At 39.2% G+C, this 27,672-nt stretch overlaps 1 protein-coding gene across 1 annotated transcript in view; it reads left to right on the top strand.

The window, feature by feature from the left end:
• Nucleotides 1–27,672, top strand: part of brip1 (BRCA1 interacting protein C-terminal helicase 1) — a 41,110-nt gene that overhangs the window by 807 nt on the left and 12,631 nt on the right. The window contains exons 3-14 of the mRNA XM_017694945.2: nt 371–482; nt 1,955–2,146; nt 3,917–4,065; nt 4,196–4,351; nt 12,278–12,574; nt 14,975–15,196; nt 15,724–15,923; nt 16,336–16,468; nt 16,594–16,748; nt 17,013–17,181; nt 18,523–18,663; nt 19,030–19,191. Coding sequence (XP_017550434.2) covers nt 371–482; nt 1,955–2,146; nt 3,917–4,065; nt 4,196–4,351; nt 12,278–12,574; nt 14,975–15,196; nt 15,724–15,923; nt 16,336–16,468; nt 16,594–16,748; nt 17,013–17,181; nt 18,523–18,663; nt 19,030–19,191 — 2,088 coding nt within the window. The remainder of the gene's footprint in view (nt 1–370; nt 483–1,954; nt 2,147–3,916; nt 4,066–4,195; nt 4,352–12,277; nt 12,575–14,974; nt 15,197–15,723; nt 15,924–16,335; nt 16,469–16,593; nt 16,749–17,012; nt 17,182–18,522; nt 18,664–19,029; nt 19,192–27,672) is intronic.

Genomic DNA, 27,672 nt, shown 5'->3' with positions numbered 1-27,672 from the left:
GGTTCACTGACAAATCCAGGTTGTAGACCCCTTCCTCAAACACAGTCAGTCATCCAGGAAATGTTTGTTTTTTTAAGTTTGTCTCTTGGAGTTATGAGGCTAATATAGTGGAAGTGTGAGGACTCCACATTATTTTTAAGTGAGAAAGTTCTTTTATTTATTAATTACAGTAGCCTCATAGATCCAGTGCAAAAATAAAGAAGCAAACTCAAGCAGCCAATGTCTTGGCCCATTGACCGTGTTTGAGGTGAGGGGAAAATTCCATAAATTTGATTTTCTGGAGAGCCATTTCTTTAAGACGTGGCCTATCACATGCTGTTGGACTTGTCCTTAGAAACACTCGACTTAGATTTGTTTGATTCTCTTTTAGATTGTTCGTGGCCTAAACCATGGGCAGCACTGCTTGTTGGAGAGCCCTACTGGGAGTGGGAAGAGCCTAGCGCTGCTGTGCTCAGCCTTGGCGTGGCAGCAGGCACAGTATAGTATGTCTGACTGGAATGCATGAGTGTAATTGATGTCTGTTTTACTACATTGTTTTTTAAGAACTTGGCCCTTTAGTGAAATGGGGTTAGAAAGGGAATTGTACTGTCACCATTAATAGAGGAGGTAATGTTGAATAAGATGATTTAACCTGTTAGATTAGTGTCTATTAGCGTTTGGACAAGCTTTACAGAACTTTCAGGGTGATGTGTACCAGAACAGCTTCAATGCTCCTTTGCACAGATTGTACAGTTCTCAGTAACAGTACAGGATAGATGAAACACTGTTCTTCCAAAACATACTTCCTCACGTGGTGTTTTCATGATGGTGGTGGTGGTTAGCGCTATCTAACACATCAGTCCAAAAATGGGCTTTTTTGGGTTTGGTGACTGCAAAGGCCATAGCATATGATTTTGCATACTTTTCAAACTATCCTTCCAGGGGGCTTTGCCATCCTGGAAGAGACCACTCCCATTAGAATGGAGTTGTTTTATCATAGGATATATGTAATCAGACAGAATAACTTTGCATTGAGAGTCACTGGACCCCTACAATGTACCGCTTGTTGTATGTCACACATGCAGGCTTGTGATGAAGGATAACTCATCTGACCTTGTATTTTTTATTTTTTTTGTTTTTTATACGAATAAACTCTGTCATTCCTTGTAATGAGGAGTTTATGCACTACAGCTCTACTGTAATATCCTTATCTATATAGTTGTGGGTGAACTGTTCTTGCTAATACAGTCTGATCACATCCTGCATTGACATCCTCGGGCACTGACGAAACAGCAGTTTTTTTCCTTGCATATTGTACTAATGTACGAACATCCCGGTCACTGAATGTACACATTTGATCACAATTTCTGACCTTATTTACTGATGTCTTTCCTATCTACATGCAGCTGTCATTTTAGTTACTGTTGCTATTGAATCACCACTTTCAAAGTCACTTAGATCTTTTACACTTGCCAGCTTGACCCTAATGATTTAATTGCGTGATTTTATCAAAAGGCATACGGTTAAACACATTTGCACTTGTTATTTCTCCGCTTATTTATTCAGGTTTGTCACCCATCTGTACATGTCAAGTATAAGAGAAAATGACTATGACTTCAGTCAAGCTGTAGTAGCTAGTGGTGTACAACAAACCTGAAATATTACCTACAAGCCTCAATTATATGATAGAAAAACTACACCCCGTCTGTCCTAGCAGCATTATACTTCACATGTATGCAAATAAAAATGAATTTATAGTTAAGATCACACTCTCAGTTAAGATATTTTGTTATGTTTGTAAGCTGCAGTCATCAGGTTTAATGAGATTTTTGTTAGCCTTTTGTAAAGTTTGTCTTTCTAGAACTCGGAAAGTGCATTGATCAATTGTGCCTCTTATCTTTTAAGTATCTATAGTGATGTTGATGCACTTGCGATATAGATGATTTGTTTTGTGTGCATTCTCTCTTTCTCCAAGATAAATCTGACCAGAACGATGGAATCCCCTCATGTGATGTCAAAAAGCCAGATGTCACCACTCCATGTCAGTGTGCATGTCACAGTCGAGATTCTGACCCATGTACTTCCTCAAGCAGCACAGCATCCAAACAACCTGTGGTTGATCTTACTGGTGAAGGTGATGCTGCTCAAGCCATCACTTCTCCAAAAGGTGAGTGTAATCATCACCAGTAGTCAGTTTGTAAGTATAAAGGCTTCTGTATTATCACAATGCACCACTGTTCATTTAATTCCAAAATGCTGTATATCCATTTGTGACAATTTTGGATGTAACAATTTTTGAGAAGAATAACAGCTGGTGTCTAATGAAAAACACATTTTATGTTTCCAATAAAGGTAGCACTAATTGAAAAAAGTTTAACTAGAAGCAGTTATGTAACCTATGTCGTGACCTTTTTTCTGTGTGGGTCTTTGGAGTACCCCCAGCTGTATGAACTGAAGGATGAAAATTAGCATGATGTTCAAAAAGCAGTTTATTTAAGTTTAACTTGGTTTTTACTAACAGCAGCACACTTGCTAGTTCATAGAAGATAACTTTGTAAAAGGGCAATTATTAGAGCTTGCTGACTGTGCATACTAATCATAGCTACTTAGAACATCGGATTGACAGTTAAGACACTGTTTGTTGCCTAACAACAGGGAGGCGTGCAACCATAACCACTGAGTGAACCTGCAGGGACTGAAGTCTGATGTGTGTGCAATTGCTTAGCCAGTAAAGCCTGATTCCCATTATGCTCTTGAGGATTGACACCAAATCAGTGTTGTGTGCTTTTCTGGTAGGACCTGTCTGTCGTGTCTAGCATGATACCTGTTACATACAGATTAGCAGAGGAGACATGAGGTTTCAAAGATCAGTCCACCTGAATCTTGAGTCCTATTTTTGTAATTGTCGTGAGCTAAAATTTTCATAATATTTATGTCAATATTTGCACTGTTTGTTTCAGGGAAGTGTGGGGGGTGTGGTTTGCAGGTAGACTGTAGAAATTTGTGATGAATTTAAGCTTGATGTATATCTTCACCTCGTTTTGAATGCAGACTACTTAGTTCCTAATGAGAACAAGGAAGGAACCATTTAAAAATTAAGCGACATCTGAGAAATAAGGACATAGACATACAGATTCAAAATAAAAAATATTTTAACATTGTTTGAAATTCTCAAAGGATAATATTTTCTTTTGAAATGATGCAATAATACAAAATAAGAACCATATTTCAAATTTATCAAAGATGAAGAAAAGGAGTAAAATGACATGCCCTTATACTTTGGTAGAACATCCAGTAGCACCATGCAGTGCTGATCTAGGCCCGAGCAATGTTTAAAAATGATCAAATATTAAAATATTTTCTTTTAAAAAAAAAATCAGGGGTTTTGATTATATACATATTTCCTCTATAAATCTATATCAGTTTTCTTTTGCAATAAGGCATTTCTCACTTTTGAAGAACCATCATTAGGTTACTTGTTGCCGGTATCTATTACATCACCCTGTTGCACAGGCCTACTTCTGAAATCCATTATCTATTGTTCTTTGTAACAGTAAACACAGTGCAGAACCATCTATAAAAGTGCCCCGAATATCAGATTAAAAGCATGTTTCATCATAGTGATGTGACAGTATTAAACTTGTTTGTGCTTCACGACAGTGTTGCATGACATACATAACAGTTTCCACTCTGCTTTCATGTAAAACGATCAGGGACTTGGTTTTGCTTTCTCTTTAGCTGAAAGATTCACTGGCAAATGCCATGATGTCTGCATTATCCATGGCTTGCTGGAGTGTAGAATGAAAGATGCACACTTAGAGAAAACTTACATTACTTATTGTGTAAATAAATATTGCAAGGGTTGTTTGATTTTGCATGAATTTGTGATCAAAAATTCCTGCAGGGACTAAAAGATGTTTCCCTCTCTCTCTAACAGAAGAGAACAGTGCATGCAAGAGATCCACTCTGTCTTCCAGGCTCTCTGAGAAGCTTCAGGCTTCTCTCACTACAGAGAGAGAACAAGGTGATGACGATGATTTCAAGACTGATGGGAAGCGCATGCGGGCACCTGCTGTTGACCAGAAGGTTCGTCTGTAATTTGTTAGCTCTTAAGCAGGCGTTTGTGAGCTTGTCTGTTCTTAACTTGTTTACGTAAGCTGACTCATACTCGCAGCAGGTGACTCTTTTCCTTTGTCGATCCTTTGATGCTCAACAGAGCAGGAAGCGAAGGTGTCTGGAGAAAGGTGTGGTTTACATTGATGATGATGGTGATGCAGAGCTGGAGAGGCCTGTGGCTGGAGCTCAGAGCTGGACTGTGGAGCTAGGCACTCAAGCCAGGGCTGAGGGTAGCCTGCCACCTACAGAGTGCTATGTGAGTACATGGAGATGCACAACCTTTTTCAGTCTTTCATTCCTGCTGCATAAATTAACTTGACTGCATGTCTTAATGTCTATATCCTGACAAATTTGGTGAATAAATAAATCTGAATGTAGCTTTATTTGTTTTGCATCAAGATTGAACTATTTGTTGTCTATCATGTCATGCCATAGCGTTTCACATGATCCTTCCTGCTTATAGTATTCGTAAGCCCGATGCCAATAACCTGATATTTCTTATAACCTTCTAATTCCTGAGCTTCTGAACATTTGCACAGTTTCATAAAAATGTGAGTCTTTCGCTGGGGCAGTACCCCTCTTGTCACTGGGGTGGTACTCTCAAAGGTACCTTTCAGTACTTTTAGTCCTTGAACATAACTGTACCATAATCCAATAAAATGAGATTTTCTTTAGTTTAGTTAATTAAGTTGTATTAACTCCCCACACCATGTCATCTCTAGGCTTTTTATTTTATTGCTCTGTTTTAAAACATTAGGTTGTGAAAAAGAACAAATACAGGTTGAGGTGTAAACAAGTCATTCAGAGTAAACAAAATAATTCATATGTGGTTCATTGTAGAGAAACTTACTAAACCAGATTTGATTACAGTAGTGTTGATTGGAACCAGGGGTCATGATGTCTGCAGCAAAAATATAGTGATTTTGTTTGCTATTAAAACGACCAGTTAAACTACATGTGCTTCTATTTCATACATAATGTTGATAATGGTAAAATGGTGGTAAATCTGGAAAAAAAGAAAAAAGTTTTCTTTGGGCTCTATTTGCTTTTCATCATTCTGAATATACATCTCCACCATAAATTGATTAAAAAAACATTTTTGGCCAAAACATTGTCACTGGCAGCATATTCATAACCATTTTATGAACTGACTTTATGTGAGGTAGCTTTTAGAGACGTTCTTCAGATTTCTGGTTTCTGTTATCGAAGTTGTGAATTCTGACTAAGTTTGTGTTTTTTTTTTTTTTTGGAGTGGCTTTTTTTCATTAAACTACTCTGAGGAACTTTGCATCTTAAATTTGCAGACATTTTTTAAAAAATCTTGAATTCTCCTGTAAATCTCTAAATTTCTTGCACAAATGTGGCTTTGGATCATTACATATTTTTAAAGGTTGACTCCTCATATAGTCTCTAGATTTGTGTTTTGTTGGGTTTAATTTGACCACTTGGTGGCAGCAGAGGTTCTTGTGATGGTAGCATTACAATTGAAGGTCTTTGAACGCTGTTAAAATGTCTCTCACTCAGCCCAGAAAAATGTAGATGTTTCAAAGCATTTTAGGATGTTGGCCAATTTGAAGGTCTATTGGCAAACATTTGATGCTTAAAGTTTGTCACACCTGATCCAACGAATCAGCTAATCAAAAAGGCCTTCCTGCATTTAAGTAAGTGTGTCAGAGCAGGAAAATGCTAAAATGTGCAGGAAAGGAGGTATTTTAGGAACAGGTTGAGAATTTATGTCACAGCTGATGTTAGAATGTTGCTGAACTGCTCATAGCACAAAAGCAGGCTATTAGCTCTTTTATTTTACAGGTCTTTTAGGACTTTCAGGAAAGATTGAGAGTTTGTTTGCACGAGTTGTTGTCTTCATCTTTTTGGACATACACTGCCATTCAAAAGTTTGAAATCAGTGTTTTCAATAATATAAAGCATTTTAGTTGTAGACCAAACTGATTTGGTTGTATCGCTGCTGTGAGAAGAAAACCTTGCATCTCGATATTTGTCATTTTTCAGATTTTGACATAATGCAAATGTCTGTTGCCCCATTACATTGTCTGTAAATGTAATTATGAATAGACCAAGAGAAACAGCCCAAAATGACTTGGAAAAAAGTCTCGTTCCATTGACTTACATTAGAAGTAAAAAAAAGTATTTTTTTTCCTTCTCCTGTAAGGTTACTATTTTGGAGATATAGGGTGTTCATCCGACAACAGCGATATATAAAATGAATGTAATGAACAAATTCTTAGTGATTTCATGGAAACTGGGTTTAGTTCAACACTGTAAACTGACACAGTAAACAAAAATGAAGAAATTTTACGTGTCCAGGCAAATTCTAAAGTAATAGAGAAAGTCACATTATAATAAAATGAATAACCAGAATTCATCATGTTTTAAAAGATGATTAAATCTCAATGCAGAGATTTGATGCTCTGAAAATTTGTGACCAATACTGAAATCGAAATTCTAGACACACTCAATACATAAGTACTGACAAGCTTGACATCTTTTTCTTTTGTTTTTGACATCATTTCAAAAAGGTTCTATGTAGAACTGTATACAGTACATACTTTATCAATCTGAATAATCTTTTCACAATGCAAAGAACCATTTAAGCATAGAATGGTTCTATATACTACTCGTGATACTGAATAGAACCATTCCCTTTTCTAAAGATCTTTGAAGAACTATCTTTTTGCAAATGTGTAGTACTGGCAAGCAGAATCAATCGTGAAATGTTGTGGGTTTAATAATATTTTGATTAGTAATTTAGCCCTTGGTTCCTTAGCTAGTGTACACATTGTTACTATATTTTGTTGACATGACGAATCCAGTGCTTTTGCAAGCCATTATATTTCAGCTAGGCTTTGCTCACTTCAGTAACTGATTTCAATACAGCTCACAAGACTTAGAATTTTCACCAGTTGACATGCTCAGCCATTGGACTGGTATAGTAAATGAGGCATAATAGTGGTAGGATGAGTAGGATCTGCTAGAATGATGGAGCAATCACCTTGCTTGTCTCTCAGAAATAGTTTTTATATTGCAGATAAGGAGTTATTGAGCGTTTTAAAAACCAGCAGTTAAATTCAGTTATGGGCAGCTTTGTATGATTCACACAGTTCCGTATCTTCATTCTTCAGTAAATCTTCAACAGTGTAGTAAGACCCCAGGTAAAAGAATCTGTGTTGGTTTGCTCACCCATCACACAGGAAAACATATTGCATACAATAGTACACAATTGGATTGGGAGTGACTTTGTGTTGCACGTTCCTGGAGATTGGTGGGCTGTTACAGAAAGGGGAGGCCCAGGCCTGGTGGGCGGGTTAAAGATGCGTGTTTTGGGGGTTGTGTGGGAGGTGGGCTATGCTTTGGGTTTCAGTTTCTCACCGGACACCGTGTGCAGCCCCTGCCAGCGCTGACTGACATCTTCAATGGGCCCTTTGAAGCGAGCTCCAGTTTAATTAAGAGGTTTGCCTTGCTTGGCAGTGATCTGTGAAAGCCTGGGATAAATATTGAATGGGGTTCACCCGCTGGTTACTGCGCTCCAGGGATAAACAGTTGCTTTGTGGTGCTGGAGATTGGCTGGGTGGGGGAGTGCCAAGGGCTCTGGGGGCAGCCATCATGGGGGAGCGAAGACCCGTGAAGCCTTCTTATGAAGACTCAGAGAAGACTGTTTCTCTCACTCTTGATCTCTCTGTTGAGCTCTTTCTGGAGCTCTCTCCTTCACTGAATGAGATGAGTGGAAGGCACGGGGGGGTGGTTGGGGAAGTGCGAGGCGGATAGTGTGAGATTTCAGTCTCTCGAGTGTCAGGCTCTCAGAGCTCACCTGTTGAAATGCAGTCCCTTTGTTCATGCTCACACTCAGGCCTACATATTCCATCACAGAGCCTTTGTGGAGCAAGGACAATCTAGCCCAGCATCTCAAACACTGGGCTCTTAACTGCCCACCAGTGAAACAGAAATGCCTCTGTTTTGCTGATCAGACCTGCAGTCATTTTTGTTTTTCAAACAAAGATTTCAAGAAGATAAATTGTACATGTTTAGTATTTCAGTAATTCACTTGTTTTCTGGATGTTATTTTCTTAGTCACTAATATATCATCAATACATTTCCAAAATGGTAACTTTAGAGATTAAGGCAAATACACACTTTACTTTTAATGTAAACCAGCGTAACCAGGTTTTGGGCTTTGGGTAAATTTGGACCATTGCTTTTAAAATTATGTTAATAAAAATATACAAAGAAAATAGAGAAACAAGGTTTTATTCCTACAGTGTATATACATCACGTAAAGGAAAGTTTATTTAATTTTCTTTATACCTTTTGTTCTCTACAGTTAACAGTATGTACATTAACCAGTTGTCTTGGGTATTAGAGTGGCAAACTTATTGAGAACTGTGCATCCCTAATTTGAGTCTGACCTGTCTGTTGGTATTTGCAGTACTAAGCTGTGTGAAGCTTTTTTTCCATTAGAGAGAGCATTACCACTTTTTCTTTTCCATTTTCCTCTTCCAAACAATATTGAGATCTTATTAAATTCATTTCAACATGGGGAATTTTTTCAGCTCAGGCCTTAGATGAACGTCTAAAAGTGGGCAATCATGATCAAACTACTCAAGCTTCCAGGAAGAAAAGCATCACATCACAGTGTAAGTGCTATTTCAAGCTAAATTACTGTAGGATTGGATCAGATTCATTCATTAATTTTCACTCTGATATCCAATCCCATATTTTCTGCTAATATCTGCCTAATAGCAGTACCTATCGATACTCAAAAAATGCCACATTTTCAATGATATCCTAGGCTTTTACTTTAGAGCAGTGAACTGTTTGGTGCATCTGCTTCTGAGTGTCCTCAGTTAAGATGGCATGCTAAGGCTGACACTCCTGCATGGGGTTGGGCAGTGTTGGGCTGTGCAGGCTGGATTGAACTGAGGAATCACTCCCAGATGATATCAGGGCCCTGTGGTGGAAGAATGCAGTCCACAAGCTGAATGTGTCTGTGGCAGTAGGTCCAGCCAGTGGAGGCTGTTATCTGCATACCAGGGGTGTCTCTTTGCTGCGCAGTGTCGAGAGGGGCCGAAACTGTGGCAGTCTGCGCGTAACGGATACCCTTGTGTCAGCTGTTTCCTGCATTGCTACTGACAAGGCCTCCCATTCACAAGCAGGCCCTTACTCTCCTCCATCCGATGAATAAGTAATTATTTGGCATAGAAGGCAGGATACTTGGACCGGGATATTGAATGTGGCAGCAGCAGGTAAGGTGATCCCTTTGGATTGCGACAACTGGAGCCCTGGCGTGAAACTCTTCCAGTGCTGCCGTAACCTTAGCTGTGTCCAGGCCTTTGTTTACTTGCCACATCAGGCCCAGGCTTCATCCCACTGTGGGATGGCTCACTTTCGCCTCCATCCTATCATGTATTGTAATATTTAATGGCAAACAAGTTTTGAGAAGCAGCATAGGTAACCAAAGATTGACCCCTCCATTGGAGCGGAGGCTAAGAGCGAGCTTCATCCCTGGTACTGAGGTGCAACAGACGTCATGATTTAATGTTTGTAAAGGATAAGCTTACTGATGCTCTTAAAAGATACAAATGAAAAGTGTGAAGGCTCGTATTGTAGGCACTTAATAGCCACCCCAACCTGACCTCACTAAGTGCATTGGATCAATATTACTCTCACTTTTCTGAAATGGTTAGAATGTTAACAAGTGTACAAGGATGGAATTACACTTAAATCTGCAGAGAGAATAAACCACTCTTTTGTTCCTAAGTACCTCTGCTATACAAGTTCAGATTAAACATGCACATTTTATGTTTACACTGGTGCCTTGACGTCCTTTACTGTTAGAAAGAAAGTTTGAATCAACAGCCTTTCTGCTAGTGAATGTTGAATTATATAATGTAAGTTTTTGATATGCAATAAAAAACATGTTTAAGCTAAAAAGATAAATGAGATGATGGATCAAAATTGCACTTTTTACTTCTTGATATTTACAATTCAATAAATTAGAACATTGCACTGATGGTGGCAGACCACTCGGTGTTTAGGTGAGGAAAAGTACTATTATTCAGAATTGATATTCTCAAAGTAAATAAAGTACATAACATATTTGGTTGCATATTGCTTGCTGGTAATAACTGCATCAGGCTCATAACCCACTGACATCACCAAACTGTTACATTCCTCTTTTGTGATGCTTTTCCATGCTTTTACTGCTGCTTCTTTTAGTAGTTATTGTGGGTTAAGTTCTGTTAATTGGCTTGGCCAGTCTAAAAATTTGCCCTTTTTCCTTCGTTTTGTTGCAAGTGTGTTTTGGGTCATTGACTTGCTACATGATGAAGTCCCTCCTGATTAGAACTGAATTAAAAAATGTACAGAAACATTCTGCTGCTACCATCATGAGTTACATCATCAATAAAGATTAGTGAGCCCATTCCAGAAGCAGCCATGCAAGCCTTGTCTGTGGCACTACCTCCACTAGGCTTGACTGATGAGCTTCTATGTTTTGTATCATGAGCAGATCCATTTTTTCCCCGCACTTTTGCCTTTCCATCTCATCAGTCCTTATATCTCCAGAACTATTGTGGCTCGTCTGTATTTCTTTTGTAAATTCCATTCTGGCCTTCCAGTTCTTACTGCTGATGAGTGGCTTGCATCTTGACGTATAGCCTCAGATAAGTGTTGTGCTGCGGTTTCTTTAAAAAAAAAAATTGAATTGGGAAAAATTTGGAAAAGATACCTAAAGCACATGTTGAATGCAGCCTTCCACCACTGTGTTCAGCGTAAGCATATTGTAATGTATAGAATGAAAGATCAAAATATTTTGCATATTTATATGTTTTAAATTTGCATGCACATTGCCTGATATTTTTATTATTTCCTTTAGGGTGCACTGCAGTGCAAAAGCCTGAGGAAATTATTATTAAAGAATTTTCTTGGCAGTAAGTACAACTGCACACTTAATCATAATGTTATAATTATCGGGATAGGAGTTTCTATGATCAACACATCGTAAAGGCTATGATAACAGGAATGTAGCATTAGAAGCCTTTCCCTGTGCTGGGCTTGTAATTGTGAGTAATTTCATTTTAATAATTGGAACTACAAAACACTTGTTAATAGATGAAAGGCTACTATATTCTTAATCACTGGATTTTTAAAAATGCTTCAAATGTGATGACACATCACTGTCTGTTCTCACTCAGTAACGGTGACTTCTCTCATGTAGTAATGGCAGCTGGGACAACAAACCTTGATAACCAAAAGGAGATGTATAAGAAATAATTCTGTTTACACAGTACCTTTTGCACATTCTGTGAAACACAGTTTTTATTGTAATTTTATGTTTCTTAGCTTGTGATATTGAACATTTAAATAATATGTGCAACCTTAGCAGTGAGCAGTGAAGGCTGTGTTAATGCTAACATTAAAATAAATGCACAGAAGCCGTCAATGTGTTAGCAACCAATTGCAGTTCTCTGCTTATGGCAGCCCAGTTTTTGTAGTTACTCTCTAGTACCTGGTTGGGAAAAGCAGTTCATCTTTGTGAGCTGTTGGTGAAATTTAACAGTTCTGTTCAATGAGCTGCATCGGAGTGAGAAGGAAACAACTTGTATTAATTTAAAGCTAGTAATTCTGGTTACTTTTAACAGTAATAATGCTTATTTGCATGTATTATTATATTATATAATGTTTTACAGGCAAAAAATACATGGGTAAATACAGGTATATAGTTTGTAACAGTTTTATCAAGTGACCTAAGACTTCTGCACAGTACTGTAACTGTAGTGAATGTAGCAGTGACTTCTACTTTGTAAACTTCTGTAGCTCATGACTGCATGAAATGCTTGTGTCATGCTAGTGAAAGGGTATAGAAGTGGGACACTTAGAGTTCATACACACTGCTGAGGATCAGTTTCACTAAGGCTGGTAGGCTCTTGTGCTTGAAAGCTACAATTAAAGAGAGCCAATCAGGGAGAAGCACCATGAACAATGGAGGTGTCTAAACTTACAGTCTCTGTTGGAGTTATCTGATCCTGACTTATAGCGTTACCCTCTTATGTTGTTTATCAATATGTCTGTTCATCTAATGGGCTGACATGGCCTATTGCATGGCATTAGACATTAGTTAGTTACTGAAATATTTGTGGTGAAGTTGTTTTTCATTCTTTTTCCACAGTCTCCTGTGTCTTGTTCTCTGTGTCCCTGTGCCAGCCTCAGAGATGGACAGAAGGCAGGTGAAAAGGCCAAGGACAAAGACAAGGAGGTCAATGGGAAGAAAACTATACCCAAGATCTTTTTTGGTACACGCACTCATAAACAGATAACCCAGCTTGCTCGAGAGCTGAAGAGGACGCTCTACTCCACTGTCCCCATGACCATCCTGTCTAGCCGAGACCATACCTGTGTGCACCCTGAGGTGATGCCCCATGCCAACCGCAACGAGCGCTGCAAGGAGCTGCTAGAGGCTAAGAACGTGAGTCGCCCCGGGTCACGGCATCTGACATCACAACAGCTTTTCAACACAGGGTCTTTATTCATGTGTCATCACACAAGCCCCTCAAAGAGATGAAAGGGTTCAGGACTGAGTTCTTTTGGTTCATTGGGTTTACAGGCTTCTATTGATGCTGATCTTTGAACACTGACATGTTCACCAAATGTTCAAAAACCTAAAAGTTTTAGATGAAAAAAAAAAATTATCAGTGAAAAGTGCTGAGTGTAATTGTCCTGTGGCAGCAGTCCATAAATCTCATGTCAATGCCTGATCTTCACAACTTTATTATATAACATATTTTGTAACTTTAGTAGTTACTTTACAAGCAAGACCAAATAAGACTGTAGACAATTTGGTCAGCCAATTAAACTTTCTTACTGTTTTCCTGTGTTTGTTAACCAGAAAATCAATTTCAGATCAATTTGAATTTGATAATTTTGATAAGATCACTTGAAATTCCTCCACCTTTTCTCTATCACCCGAGTAGAGATCAAAGCCCCTCATTTATTCAATCTCTGAGGTGCAGGTCGTTGTGGCCTAACCTGCTCCACCAGTGGTCATTTTGTCATATATTAGTTTGCCAAAAGACCCCTGAATTGGATCTTTTGAACTGAGCTTGACCTCATGCCTGCTGTGCAAAGGAACACCTTGCTCCCTTGCTGTGGCCTTCAGGGTGGATAGCAAAGGTGGTACTAATTCAGTGTAACCTCTACTCCTTTCACTTTGACAGCTGTGTAAAGGGAATATGATGAGTTGCCTTCAGATTACAGCCACTGTAACATAAACCCACCCTTTAAGGATCTGTGAGTGAAATCCTTGTCACTGGAGCTGTGGGGAGCAATTATGGGTGAAATCCCAATCAGTCATAGAGCTTTTTGTTATATGCCCCTGTCAAAGGCTTCAGAAGCGCTTTGTTTTAAGTGTAGATGCATTATTGTTCCCCCAGCCGCCAGGCAGCTTCTGTAATGAGTGCCTATTACACTGTCACCAGAGGTGTCTGTTCACCTCTCGACCGTGGCGCACCCCTGCGCATGAAAGAGCCGTGGCCTGGATGGTGACTCTACTCAAATGGAGCATCAACTAAGTCTCCAGCGCCCTCCTGCTCCCTAAGGCTGCATCTTTTATATTCTCTCCTGCCCACTTTTGCAACCTCACTCCTTTTCTCCCCCCGCCATTGAGGTGTTCACTGTGAGGTCACACGTCTCCTAGTACATACATCATCACTTCTATAAGAGATGGAGGGGGAATGAAAGAGCCTGCCGTGGCAGTGTTAATCCCATGCTCTAGATGGTGGCTAATCCCCCCCCCTTTGAGTATAGTATAGTGGAAACTGCCATCAGCCTTTCATCAGCCGACTGCAGGCTCCAATGAGCCCCAGCACAATGAACAGATGCCCCTTTTTGTGGCCAACAGAAAGACACCTGCTCCAGTTATGAAAAGGATATGTGTTGCAGAGCAGTGATAGTGCTGTAATTGTTACTGGGGAAACAAATGACGGATTGCCTAATAGCCTAAACAGTGGCTAATTGGTAATGGTATAATGATGGCAACTTCTGGGTGATAGGAGGCCTGAATAGTGACTCACTACTGAAATATTAAAACCCATGTTTCATTTAATAGGTCTGCACACTGTGTTTTTTTTTTTTTGTATTACCTCAACACACAGTCCACTTATGACGTTAGTGTGAATTTTTAAAAAATGTAATATATAAAACCAACCCCATTTTAGGGATGCATTGATATGGGAAATTGGGGCCAGTATGTATGTGTACATACATGCTGAGACTGATACGTAAATATTTACATAATGCAGAAATTTTGACTGATTCCACCAAGATTAATATTACAGATAAAGATAATATTCATTTCTGTAGAGTTACAAATGCAGCTAAATCAAAGAAATGGAGACTGTTTAGCACAGTAGACCAGCATAACCTAAACATTCTGCTTTTCTGGAGTGCAATAAATATGCCATCAGATATCAGTTTGAAATATCCGTCATCTGTGGAATGGCGATCTTTCTTTTAATGCAATGTCACATTATATGTAAATGGTCTCTGTCCTGTTTGGCTGCCTAGTATTGTGCCTCATTCAGAAAGCATTCAATAACCTGGGCTGAAACAGTCCTTACAACTTCAATGTGAATGGGCAAGGCTGCTGCTGTAGGATGACTAGGCAGATGTATGTGTTTACATTGCTTTTTATGCTGATGAAGAACTATTAAATTTGAAATGGGCTGTTTTTATTTAAAAACAAATTCAAGAAAAATTTGTGATCTTCTGCCATGGGTTCTTTTAATTTAGGCCTGACTTGCTAAAGTGTTGCAGAGAGACTAGGGTCCCTGCTATTTATGTTATTAAGAGTGTTGCACACATTTTGCAGGGCCGATCTTGTCGATTTTACCATAATGTGCATAAGATGCGGGAGCAGAGCAGCCTGCAGTGGGTGCATGGGCTACACCAGGCCTGGGACATAGAGGAGCTGGTGTGTCTAGGCAGTAAGCTGCGGTCCTGTGCCTACTATGCAGCTCGAGAGCTCATGCAGGAAGCTTGCATCGTCTTCTGCCCTTACAACTATTTACTCGACCCGCTTATCCGGAACAGTGTGAGTACCTCTCCCAGCAAGGCTAGGGAATATTGTTATTAGGGGTGGGAAATATAATACTATAAAATTAATATCAGTTTGACATTGTTTTATGATATAAAAAAACATATCATGGATTATTTGAAGATGATGGTGTACATTATAGTGTTATAAACATTGTTCTTCTTAGTAACACATTAAATAAGGAGTTATTTTTTAAATATTGAGATCACATTGTTATTATCTGGATTGTGATATGCATAATAATTCATATCTCTTACCTTTTAAAGGTTATCTGAGAAAACGTTGGAATAAGTTTTTATACAATGCAGTGTAGTGCATGCCTTTTAGTCCTTGCTGTAGTTGAATGCATGAGTATTCAGTAAGTATTGCAGAGGAAGCATTTAACTGGTCAATTATAGACCTTTTTTTATAAATTCAAAAATGCTGTTAATTCAGACCCTTACTACTTCTTATCAGACATCTACTGCATTACACCATTTCCCATTGCTATGACTGATCATTTCTATGTTCTCTTAATTCCATAGATGGAAATCAACCTGAAAGGGCAGATTGTGGTGCTAGATGAGGCTCATAACATTGAGGACTGTGCCCGAGAGAGTGCCAGCTTCACCCTCAACCAAACCCAGCTGTTGCAATCCCGTGAAGAGATTGAGGGCCTAGTGACCTACAACATCCGTCGTAGCAATCATGAGCCTCTCCTGGCCTTTTGCTGCAGTCTACTCAAGTACTGTCTCTTTGATTCCTCTCACACATTTTATTGCCATCATAGGTGGCTTTATCTGGTAACCACCTTGTGGCTAGTGGTTTTTACAGCAGGATAACTTAATATGAAGGGGTTAGTGGTATCTATTAACAAGAGAAAAAATGAGAAGTTTAAGTGGAAAGTGAATTAGTAATTGATTAGTGATCATAGACAAGCATGCTTTCTTTCTATATATTCTACTGTAATACCTCAGGGGCATATGGACTGCATAATGTTGTAAGAGGTTATTTGTCATAGTGATTCCACAGTAACCTGTGATTGCCTGAGACTTACATATGGCACCCCTGGGCATTATGTTTTAGACATTAGGCAAAGTTATGAAAACCCAGTTTATGGCACATTTACATGATTAAATGTTTGCATGTGTGTCTAGTTGGATAGAGGAGAGCTCTAGTGCCTTGCAAGAGAGGGATTATGAGTCTGCATGTAAGGTGTGGACAGGGAAGGAAGTTCTGGGTATTTTCCATGGTCTTGGCATCACAGCTGGGACGTTTTCAGCACTGCAGGTACCACTGACTTTGTCTTACGTACATGCATGCTTCAGGTTTTTTCTTTTTTATTCTTTTGTCCTGTTTTATTGTCTCCCCCAGAATGTATAAGCATATTTACTCTGTTTGTGCTTGCTGAGTAGAAGCACCTAGAGGTGGTCCTGGAGAAGGAGGAGCGAATTAGTCTGGTGAACGGGAGAGAGGACGCAGTCCAGATTCCCACCATCAGCTCCAGCACTCAATCTGTGCTCACAAGCCTCTTCATGGTGCTTGAATTCCTTTTCCGACAAAACTGCAGGTCCTTCTCCCTCATTCATGTACACCCACACGAAGCAGTTAAGACTAGATTTGTCCAGGACATAAGCATATTTCACGGCTGGATGCAGAGTCCTTGCTTATAGGCAGATCCTCAAATATTTCTATTTCCTTCTGCTCTCTTTTTTTCCTCCCCTCTTGAATCTTTAGCATCAGTATACTTCAATATTGTAATTAGTTTGGCCTACTCTGATTAGCAGTGTCTGCTTGAGTCCGCTGTTTGTTCAGTACTCTGCTGTCTTTGCAGATTTGCAGATGACTACCGTGTGGCCCTGCAGCAGAGCTATATCTGGACCACCCAGCAGGACGCTCTTGACGTCCATGGCTTTTTTGCTCGGCCTAGTCGCCGTCGCCAAAGTACCCGTACTAAAAAACTGGTGCACACGCTCAGCTTCTGGTGCCTTAACCCTGCTGTGGTGAGTGAGAAGCAGCATGTTTGACTAATACGTTTTTTGTGTGTGGCTTTTTTTTTTATTTTTTATTTTTTATTCTAAATAAACACATGCAGCACATTTTTCTAGGTCCAGACTCAAATAGAGATGCTTCAGTTAATTGACTGTTGCTTATTTGAACTGAAGCATTAATATCATCAGAACACATGTCAGTTTTTTCTACACGTCTGCGTAAGCTAAAAGAAACACAAGAAATTGCTCATGGGGAATCACCAGCAAAAATATTCAATACCACACACATTAGAAAAGGATATGTAGAGTATGAAGCTAGCAAGTACGAAGGCTGTGGCTACAAGCACGCCTATGTTGGTAATCGTCTACTGCAGCAACACTTTTAGCAGTTGAGCCTGTTACTGATTTTACAATCTTCTTAATAGTCAAGCTAGATTAATTCACAACAGTGATGATTGACCAGACCAAACATCTGAAGGAGTAATTGCCTCGAAGAGCTACCTCACAGACAGGCAATAAGCAAAATGGATATGAATGTTGCATTATGTCTGAGCCATTGTTTTTCAGTAGTTTAGATATAAGGTTTCAGTGTGATAAGTATTTTAGGCACATGCGTAAGGGCTATAAGAATGCCAAAAAGTTACTTTTATCAACATATAAAATCTGAAAATAATCAATGTGTAAGTTCACTTGACATTTGGGATAGTAACTAAAAATTTGGTTTGGAGACAACATGACCCCTGTTTACAATCACTACCATTGAGTGCTTTTCTGTACAATGCAACGTTTCTCATCAAACCATTCTGATTGACTTTGCTTACATCTCATTGATTGATTTATGCAGAAGCTTTCAAAAAATGGGGGATTTACTCTTTCTGCTTAATCATTTTCTTTCAGTTTCTTTTTAACTGTAGTACGCTGCGATCTTTCAACACAGCCTATTTTTCGACATGAAATACGAGTTAAGATCAAGACAAGCCTGTTTGTTATGATAGGAATTATGATCAAGACAATCTGGGACTAGACAAATACGAATTATAGTCAAGACAAGACTCCTTGTTACTTTTTTTGCTTGGAATGGCTTGGAATGTAGATGATTTATGTGCATTTTTAACATTTAAAGTGTAGCTTTAAGCTTTGACATTGGACCTGATTTTATAGCCTAAATGGCTGGTTATGTAAGACACTTGTGAAAATTCAGCATCAATATTGTCTGATTGTAATGACATGCGATCCCTGATTGTTTTAGGAACCAAATAGCCTGAGTGGCACATCCCTTTTGTGTTTGTTTATGCCTTTGGTGGACAGTTTATATGCAGTGTGTGATGGCAGTCTGTGTGTGCGCATTGGCAGGCATTCTCTGACCTGAGTGATTCAGTACGCAGTATAGTGCTTACATCTGGCACCCTGTCCCCTATGGGCTCCTTCTCTTCAGAACTGGGCATCAAGTTCTCCATCCAGCTGGAGGCCAGTCATGTCATCAGCAAGTCGCAGGTTAGTACACCACAACAGCATCATGTGTTGGATTGCTTTCTCTGTAAACCATTAGGCCTTCCATCAGCTGCCTCTGCCTCAGGAAATGAGAACATGCTACAGTTGTTGGCTGGGTCCCTTCAGCTTTAGTTGGAGATTTTGTGTGTTATTATTGTGGTTGGAGGAGTATAAAATAGAAGGAATATTGAAAGTAATTAAATAGCTTAATAGTAATGGTTAGATATTAATATTTTCAGTAAAAGCAAACCATTGAATTACTTTCAGTATTCCTTCTATTTTAAGGATAAGGATAGCTGTGTGGTCTAAAGTGGTAGAAATGTTCATGCAAAACATAAGGGAGTTCTTGAACTGAATGTTATATTGCAGGTGTGGGTTGGCACAGTTGGAATGGGTCCCCAGGGCCGCAGGCTATGTGCCACGTTTCAGCACACAGAGACGTTTGCCTTCCAGGATGAAGTGGGTGCACTGCTGCTGAAAGTGTGCCAGACAGTGAGCCGAGGAGTACTGTGCTTCCTGCCATCCTACAAGGTACAGTTTATAGATTCTGTTCTGCACCGACGTTCTTCACAGAAGGGTTGTCACAATACTAGAATTCTGATTTCACTGTCAAATGCTTGATACTAAACAATATTACAGCAAAAAAAAATCCTGCAAGCACCCATTACTGTCTGAACACCAAATGTTTTTTGGATAGAACATACAAAATTCAAATTAATTAACTTGATATTTGAATTTTGATTTTTGAATCTGTATAAATGTAAGCAGACCACAATTGCAATACTGAAAAAGTATTGATCTTTCAGAACTTTGTTTAGCTGTACTTGAGGGTCAGTTTTTGCTTTTTCCTCATGACAGTGAAAGGAATTTTCTTGTATTAGAACATGTGAATTTTCACAACCTGCCACCGTCCCATGACAGCAGAGTAAATTCAGGTGACTGTCTTTGTCACTTTGTCATGTTTTTCTTATTTATTTTTTCCTTTACAAGATTTACAAGTCACTATCATTCAGCCAAACTATGCTAATGACCAAAAGACCAAACTGACACTGTTTATGCAGTGTAATGTTCTGCACTGCCATGCGACTCCTAGGCCAATGAGATCATAACATTCGGGTTGATTTGGTTTTAAATGAAGTACCTGATGCGGCAGGATAGATTATATGATTTACGTGTGTGCAAGTGAAAAAATCTGAAATGTTATCAAATGCAGGAGGATGAAAGTGGTCAAAACAAGGTCTGAAATGGACAACCAAAAAAATAGAATGAGAGAAAGAGATGGTGGAGTGAGATGGTTTAATGTGGAGGGGCCTTTACAGATAGATATGGAGTGACTGAGTTTCAAATCTTCACATCTGCAGCTATGCATGCTCACCACTGGGAGGTGTTAGAGACCACATGTCATGCCCTTGCACTGTGATGTCAGTGCATGCTGTATGGGAATATAGTTGGTGCCTTACCTGTCCTTAACAGATCATTGTCAAGCAGTGACTTTGTTTTCCACTTAGCCACTAATAGGTGATGCTGCTGTACAATAGATATTAGACAAACCTCAGGAGTGCAGGCCAGCATTTTTCCTGTATCACCTTTCAGTTAACGAGCTCACTTTTAGGCTCCCATTGATAAATACTTTGTTCCTCTTTGTTTGTTATGCATTTACCATGAATAATTGATTCTGCTTCAGGCTGCCTGTCAAGATGAATGCTGTAAGGATACGAGCAACTTTCTCAAATGTCTGTGCCTATGTGCACGCGCTGTGTTAGTGTGTTTCTGCATGAAGTTAGGATTTTGCTTTAGCAAAGATGTATGGGGTAACACATTTAGGTGTGGCCCTGGACCTTTGTTCACATATTTTTTTTTTTAGTTGGTTATGATAGTGCTCTGTATGAAAAATTTATTTTAGTAAAGCTTTATGTTTCAACTGGGGATGACAAAACATCTGTAATACCAGTCTGTTTTTTTTAGTGACTGCTGAGGCTTTTAATTCACACCCTTACTTAAAGTGGTCAAATCTAAATAAACGCTGTCCTACAGGGAGTACAGGAATAAATGTGTAACAACAAGAATCGTGCAGGATTGCAGCTTTTTTGTTCAGTTAAACTCTTGTAAAAAGCAAATACCATACAATAAATAATGTGTAATATGTGACTATTAAGATAATTTTTATTAGCGACAATAAAAAATGTTTTCCATTATACGTCAGCTATTGTTCTTTTAAAAAAAATGTTCTATCCAAATTTTTACTAATGGATATACAGTTTTATCAAACATCACATTAAATATGTGCTTATCATATAGTCCTAAATTCACATGGATATTCATCTCTAGTTTTAATACATTTTAGTGCAGCTCTGGTTTTTTGCTCATATTGTTTAGATGTATATGTAGCTTCTCTGTTTGAATGAATATTTAATCTGAAAGCTGAGTAGACTGGGGATTAATATGAGCCTGTGAGTCTGTGGAGGTCCTGGAGCCTCCAAGTCCCATCTGAGGAATAGGACAGAGTATCTGCTGTCTCCGAGCACCTCTTCTACATGATTTCTAACACTCGTTAAAGACGACATCCTGTGTGTGTTTGCATGTGTGTAAGTGTGTGCTCTAGAACACTACTAGACACCCAGGGGCACTGTGGTTCTGATAGTTCATCTTCCCCTAGACACACCCCCACAGATTATTCACGGTGCCCCTAGAGTTGTGGTTTGTTGCAGCTCTCACACAATGACCCCCCTCTTAGTTAGACCCCAGTAAACCGCAATGCCCCCTCATTGTCTGGCTCGATCGCAGCCAGCAGAAATGAACTGGAAGCAACTGGGGAGGGCCCACTTATTAAATGTTGGTTTGCAAAGGTGAAAAGATCTTGGAGAAATGCAAGATGCTTTTAAAGCAGATTAAGATAAGGGCCATTAGGGGTGATGTCGCCATGCTGTCTGTGTGAAGATGCGTCTGGACTGGCGCCTGGTGCTGGTGGGGAGGGAGTGGGTGTTGGGCTGCTGTATCCGTTAAGCTTCTGTCCTATCAAAGTCAAAGTGCACTGCAGGGTGAACGAGCTAAGAGCCTATGAGACCTGCAGGCCCCAATGCACACTGCCCACTGTCTCCCAGGCACACTCAAGCATAAGTGCACTGTCAGCTGAGCGGGAGTGTCGCCTAGTGCTATTAGATCATGCTCATCCATAGGAGGGCCTGACCAATATGAATTTGTGACTGATTTTAAGGGGCCCTAATTAATAAAGTTATCAACTGTGAATTTTCTATCGTGTCAGTTCTTAACTTTCAAACTTTTTCAATTCAAATAAACTGGAGAAAATTCCCAGCTTCCCAGAGTTCTTAATGGTTTAGTTGGTTTTTACTATTGTTTTAGTATTGTATAAATATGAAATATATTTTTAATTAATGTGTGGCTGTGGCAGTTGACAGTGCTGTTGTGGAGTTACCTTCTGTTTGGGTGGTAAGATTAATGATGTATTTAAAAATGAATTTTTGACTATTATAAAAGATATGAAACAAATGCTAATATAAGAGATACATTCTTGCATATGCCATCTTTTTTTTTTTGTTTTTTTAATAAGAATGTCTTAAATTATTGTTTTGGAAACCTTATTTGACCCATTGTTCAGTAATAGTGGCCAACTTATATATCAGTCAAATTCTAGTGCATACTAATTTGATATTATTATTGAATTAATCTGACAATAATATATTCAAATTATTTCGATGGGTTGTATTATCAAAACCTTTCCTTTAAATATATACTTTCTGATGTTGTTTCTATGTCTGTGTGTAATGTGCATTTAACTTCAAGGCTGACAAGCGAGTTGGTCACTTCACAATGAAATAAGCCAGAATTAGACTTCTGCTTCTGTAACTGCTACCCACTTGAGCTGTAAATGAACTGTAAACAGTGACACTGAGCACCATTAGCAGCTAACAGTGCTGAATGTCTCCACTTTTCACTGTTTACTCCTTTCAATCCTCCAGAACTTATTAATGCTCCCTCTGTAGCAGGAGGGAACAGGTTTGAGCGGCGTGCTCCACTTACAAGTAGCCATGATAAGTCACTCGGTTTCACATATATTTCTGGGTAAATATTTTGTCCACAGCTGATGTGCCACTTGAAGTGTACGACTTCCTCACTGAAAGCTCCTGCATTAGCGAGACAGGCAATTTCTAGCTGCAGCTCTTGACCAGATAAAACCGGATCCTTCCTCAAGTCAATCTCACGCTTTATCTGCTGCTCTTAGCTCCACGACTGTTGGCCTCACACTAATGGCCTGCTCTGCATCAGCGTAGATGCGCCTGGCTTCTCGCCGGCAGGTGGCATGGGCGCCACTCGGCTCCAGCCTTGGCGTGATCGTCACTGTGATATTTGAAGACTGAATTATTTACAGCTGCTACATGTCTACTTCTACCACCACCAGAGCCTGCATGTTTCATTAATGATGCCCGTCGACCAAGCGTCTTCCATTATTTAATGGCTGTTTGCAAAAAAAGAGGGATCTAGCAATGTGTTGCCACACAATAGAGCTGTGTTGGAGATGGAGGGAAAGAGATAAAGATGCTTGGAGGGGGGTGTGAGGGTGAGTAGAAAGCAAGAGAGTGAGGGAGAGCAAGTTGAGCGTACACAGTTCACTACCTCCAAGTGCCACTCTGTTATGGCATGCCCTTAGAGAGTGGGGTCTGCTCTGCCTAATCTACTGGAACTGCATGAGCTGAGCGATGCATACATTTTGCCCAGAAATGACAATGAATTATTCATTTTTTGTTGTGCCTTTCCAAGTTCAAAAAACAGTCATCACTCCATTTTGTTTGCATTAGCAGCTTCACTGTTGCTGTTAATCATGCCCGATTATGTTCTGTATGCATTGGATGGCAATGACCAAAGCTGCCAAAGATGGGATAAGTTTGCCTCTGTATTTTACACTAAAACTCTTGTAGCAAAGAAAAGATGCCAGAGAGATCTAATTTGTCCTGGCGACATTTGAATGTGTGGTCTTTTCAACTTTTTTGATTTTCCATCACACATATGCCATCCCCATGGGGATTCTTCCAGAAAATGTTCCACTGTGTTGTGCCTCACTTCCATTGTGTTGACTGGCTTTGCGGTGTTTGAGTGGCTGCGTGTTCTAACAGTGCTGTGGCTTTTGTTAGTTTGCTGCTTGTGGATTCATCTGTGGATCTCCTGCGAGTACTGTCCAATGTCTGCTGATGGTGTCAAATGTATTGAAACACATAAAAAAAATTAAAGCTGTATTTGAAGGAAAGAGCCACAATTAGGTGTGAAGGATCAAGCTAGGAAAATGCATTATTGGCATTAAAAAATTATTTATTGTTGTTATTGTAATTGTTGTTGTTATTATTATTGTTATTATTATTATTATTATTATTATTATTATTATTATTAGAACTAAATTAACTTAATTGAAAATCTATAGCCTTCCTAAGGGTTTTTTTTGTGGGAAATATATGATATTTGAAATATAAAAAGCTGCAGCAAAAAATACATAAATATGGAGATTTCTAGCTTGCTTTCTTACTTGTTTCTTACTGTAAGAGAAGACAGTAGGAGAATTTAAAACACATGCATATTGCCATTATTGAAATATTGCATATTGAAAGTAAATTTTAATCAGTATTATTCCATCCCCCCTTATTCCTGATGGCCCAAAATATAATTGCTAAGTTGCCACTTTTCATGTTCTCTCTGCCATGGTCCTGCTAAGGGCTGTTGAGGTTGATGTTAGTGTGTTTTTGAAGCTGTGGGGGTCTTGGCTGCTGTAATGGAGCACAGCTGGGACAATGAATAAGCCATGAGATTGGGCCGCTGTTGGCATGAGCTGCTGGTCTGCACAAGCAGTGAAGAAGGGCTTTACTGTCAGGATTCTCACACTTCTTCTTTCATGGTGTTGTATTCCCATAACATGTTCCTTGTCCGTGTCCCACTTAACTGAACATCACTGATATGACCACTGGAAAATATTTTCAAACCCTGCTATGCAGGTTTCTTAAAACTTTGAAATTTGATTCCCCTAAGGTGTATGAGACACATACGCATACGTGAGTGGGTCCAAAGATAAATAAGTTTAATCACTGTCAGAGCCCGTCTGGTGCTGGTGCGTTCCTGTCTGGTTGGGGTACGCTGTCTGTTTTGATGGCCTTGTGCTGATTTTACGAGGGCTGGCGCAGGGTCACTCCTGTCATGTTTGCGCACCTGAGCATCAGCCAAGTGTGTAGATTGACATTTTCATTCCACGGTAGCGTGGTCTGGGCCCTGTGGAAACACTGTTGCTCTTGTCAGATAATACCTCTGAATTAGTCATGAAGGCCATGTGATCATCCCACCACACCATCATCGCCATCCTCCAAAACCCGTATTCTCTTCCTTCCACTCCATGCAAATCTACAGTAGCTAACTTTGTTAAAGAACATTAACCTTGATTCCAGTTTACTTTACTGTATTTGTTTTTCTGTTATTCTTAAGTTGGCTTTTCCAAGTTCTTCTTAGGGACATATTTTAGAACTGTACATTTGAAAACTTTTGCATGTTCTGTGCTTCATTTACCTCAAATTATAGTTTTAAAAAAAAAGTAGGAGTGGGTATAGTTATTAAAATTAGGAATCGGTGATCTCATAAGATTAATATATTGGCAATAGCAGGGATTTGCTTAAAAATAGAATGTTGCAGTCAGACAGATCTTTAGATTTGACCAGTATTTCAAAGCATAATTCATGACTTATTTATTGTATTTATTGTGATAATGCATTCCTGGTATGGTAAAAGATCTGCATTTTATTCATTTTACTGGATTAGGAACACTTTGTATGTCAGGACTCAAACAGCTAATATTGTATCTTACCTGTACCCTGTAGGTTGAGTTAAGATATTGCTCTGAGTTCAAGTGGTAATCTATTATGATAACTCATATGCTCCTAAAATATCTAAAAGATAAATTAATAAATCAGATAGAAGTCACCTTTTATGCTAGCTGCACACAATGTTTGAATACTTTTTATTTAATAAATGTGTGTAGGTGAGCATAAAAGGTTGAAATGTCCAGCCCTACTCAAGAGAAAACCTAGGAGAAGAAAGCATTCACTGTTGTAGGCTTCACTAAAGAAGCAGTTGTGGTGTGTGAGACAGCGCAGCAGAAAAGCATGAGGCTCAGTTCTTCAGCAGTCACAAATTCCAGCCTCACAGAGACTGGTGGCTCTTCTCCTGCTTTTGAACTGGCCTCCAGTCTGTCAAGATGAGGGATGCGGAAAATGTGCACGTAATTAAATGGCAGCATGGAGGCAGACATAGAGCGATGTTTACTCACAGTGTCTGTGAGATAAAAGCATTAGGACCATTACCCTGTGAGCCAAAGGGCTGCTGGAGTGGCACTGTATTGTATTTCGGCCTTTTTTTTATAAGGCCTTACAAATTACAGCTCTGGGAATATAAACAACAAGCTTACACAAGGAGTCTTTGTGCTTGCATGTGTCCCTGTCTTTTAAGGTCCGGCATTTTATTATCAGGTTACAGCGAGGTTATTATCAGGTTTCGTTTCGACTCAAGCACAGATTAATAACCTTGCCCCTCAAGGTAAATTTGGGATGTTTAATACAGTGACTTGACTCATCGGTTGTATCTGATGAATAAGCCACACAAAATATGCCCAATTCAGCCACAGAAATTAGTGAAGAAATACCAGATGTTCAGAAATAACTGAACACAAGCCATCTTTTTTTGCCTTTGTGGTATTAACACATCTATCACATCAGTGAATAGTAAATGATGTTCACCAAGAGCCATTATTATGTAAGCTTTTGAACGCATTTATGTTGGGATATTGGTGTGAGATTTAGTGTGCCAAGTTATTATTAACATTACTGTAATACAGCTTTGTATCTATAAAGGAAAAGCTGCTGTGATATACGAGTCTATAAGGCCCATCCAAATTGATTGTGAATTCTAAATGTGACTGAAACTATTTGAATACACTTTAAATGACAGCCACATGAAGTGCATAGCACAGTGGATAATCCTCATGCACCTGTTCACAGGTTGAGATCTTGCATCAACAAATTCACTGTGTGATCTGTCATGTGATGCAGACAGTAATACAAATAGCCTGCTCACATGTAAGACATCCTTCTGGAATCCGCTTGCAGATTCTGAGTCACAGATAACTCTGACGGTCATCTGATATTCATAGGATCACAGCTATGCTGTGTTGAGTGGAAGGCACACAGACTTTGCAGGACCAGGAGACTGTGCAGGAGTGAAGGTGAAGTGCACTGCCCACCATGTGCAGTACTATGAAAAACATTAGAGGCTACCCTTATTTATTGATTTTTCAGTCAACATGGCCATTAAATGTTATTAATTTTTTTGTTGCTTCAGTAACTATCAAATTTTTCAGTGAAAGGCATGCCCACCCTTTGCATTTTACAGTTTCTATTCTAATTAGGTGGCTTGCTTTTTCAAAGAAATCTGCAAGAAAATATTTCCACACCACTGAATTTCAGTCTTAATAGTAGGTTTAATTTTATGCTTCGCCTGATCTAACTCTGGGGTCTCCAGTCTATTATTCTGAGAACACAAGCAGTGTTTGTTTGACTTGCAAACTTTTTTCACTATAGAAGGTTGGACCCAAACACCTGTGGGTTTTTTTAAGAGTAGAGCTTAGTTTTCTTCTGTCTCTCAAAGACGAGAGCATAATATTCTGTTTATCTGATGGTGACCGTTTTGGTGGTTTGTCAGGCACTTGTTAGTTACATTTTTGCTGTATCTTTTAACATTGGTTTGAACTTGGAAACTCTTGTTTATTTTTCCCTTCCTTATGCAGGTGGATTAGTTTGTATCTAATCTCAAATAGTATGTGACAAATTAATTACTTTGACTGAATAGCTTTTTTTGCTGGAAATTGAAGAAATAACTCATATTCTCATAACTGTAAATATATCCAAAAGTAAGGTGGGAAGACAGGTGTTGATTTCTCTGTGTAATAGTTATATACTAGTTACACACTGT

Source organism: Pygocentrus nattereri, chromosome 17, assembly GCF_015220715.1.
Source record: "Pygocentrus nattereri isolate fPygNat1 chromosome 17, fPygNat1.pri, whole genome shotgun sequence".
Lineage (NCBI taxonomy): Eukaryota > Metazoa > Chordata > Actinopteri > Characiformes > Serrasalmidae > Pygocentrus > Pygocentrus nattereri.
Note: the sequence above shows the minus strand (reverse complement) of the source record. Positions and strands in the feature narration are given on the sequence as shown.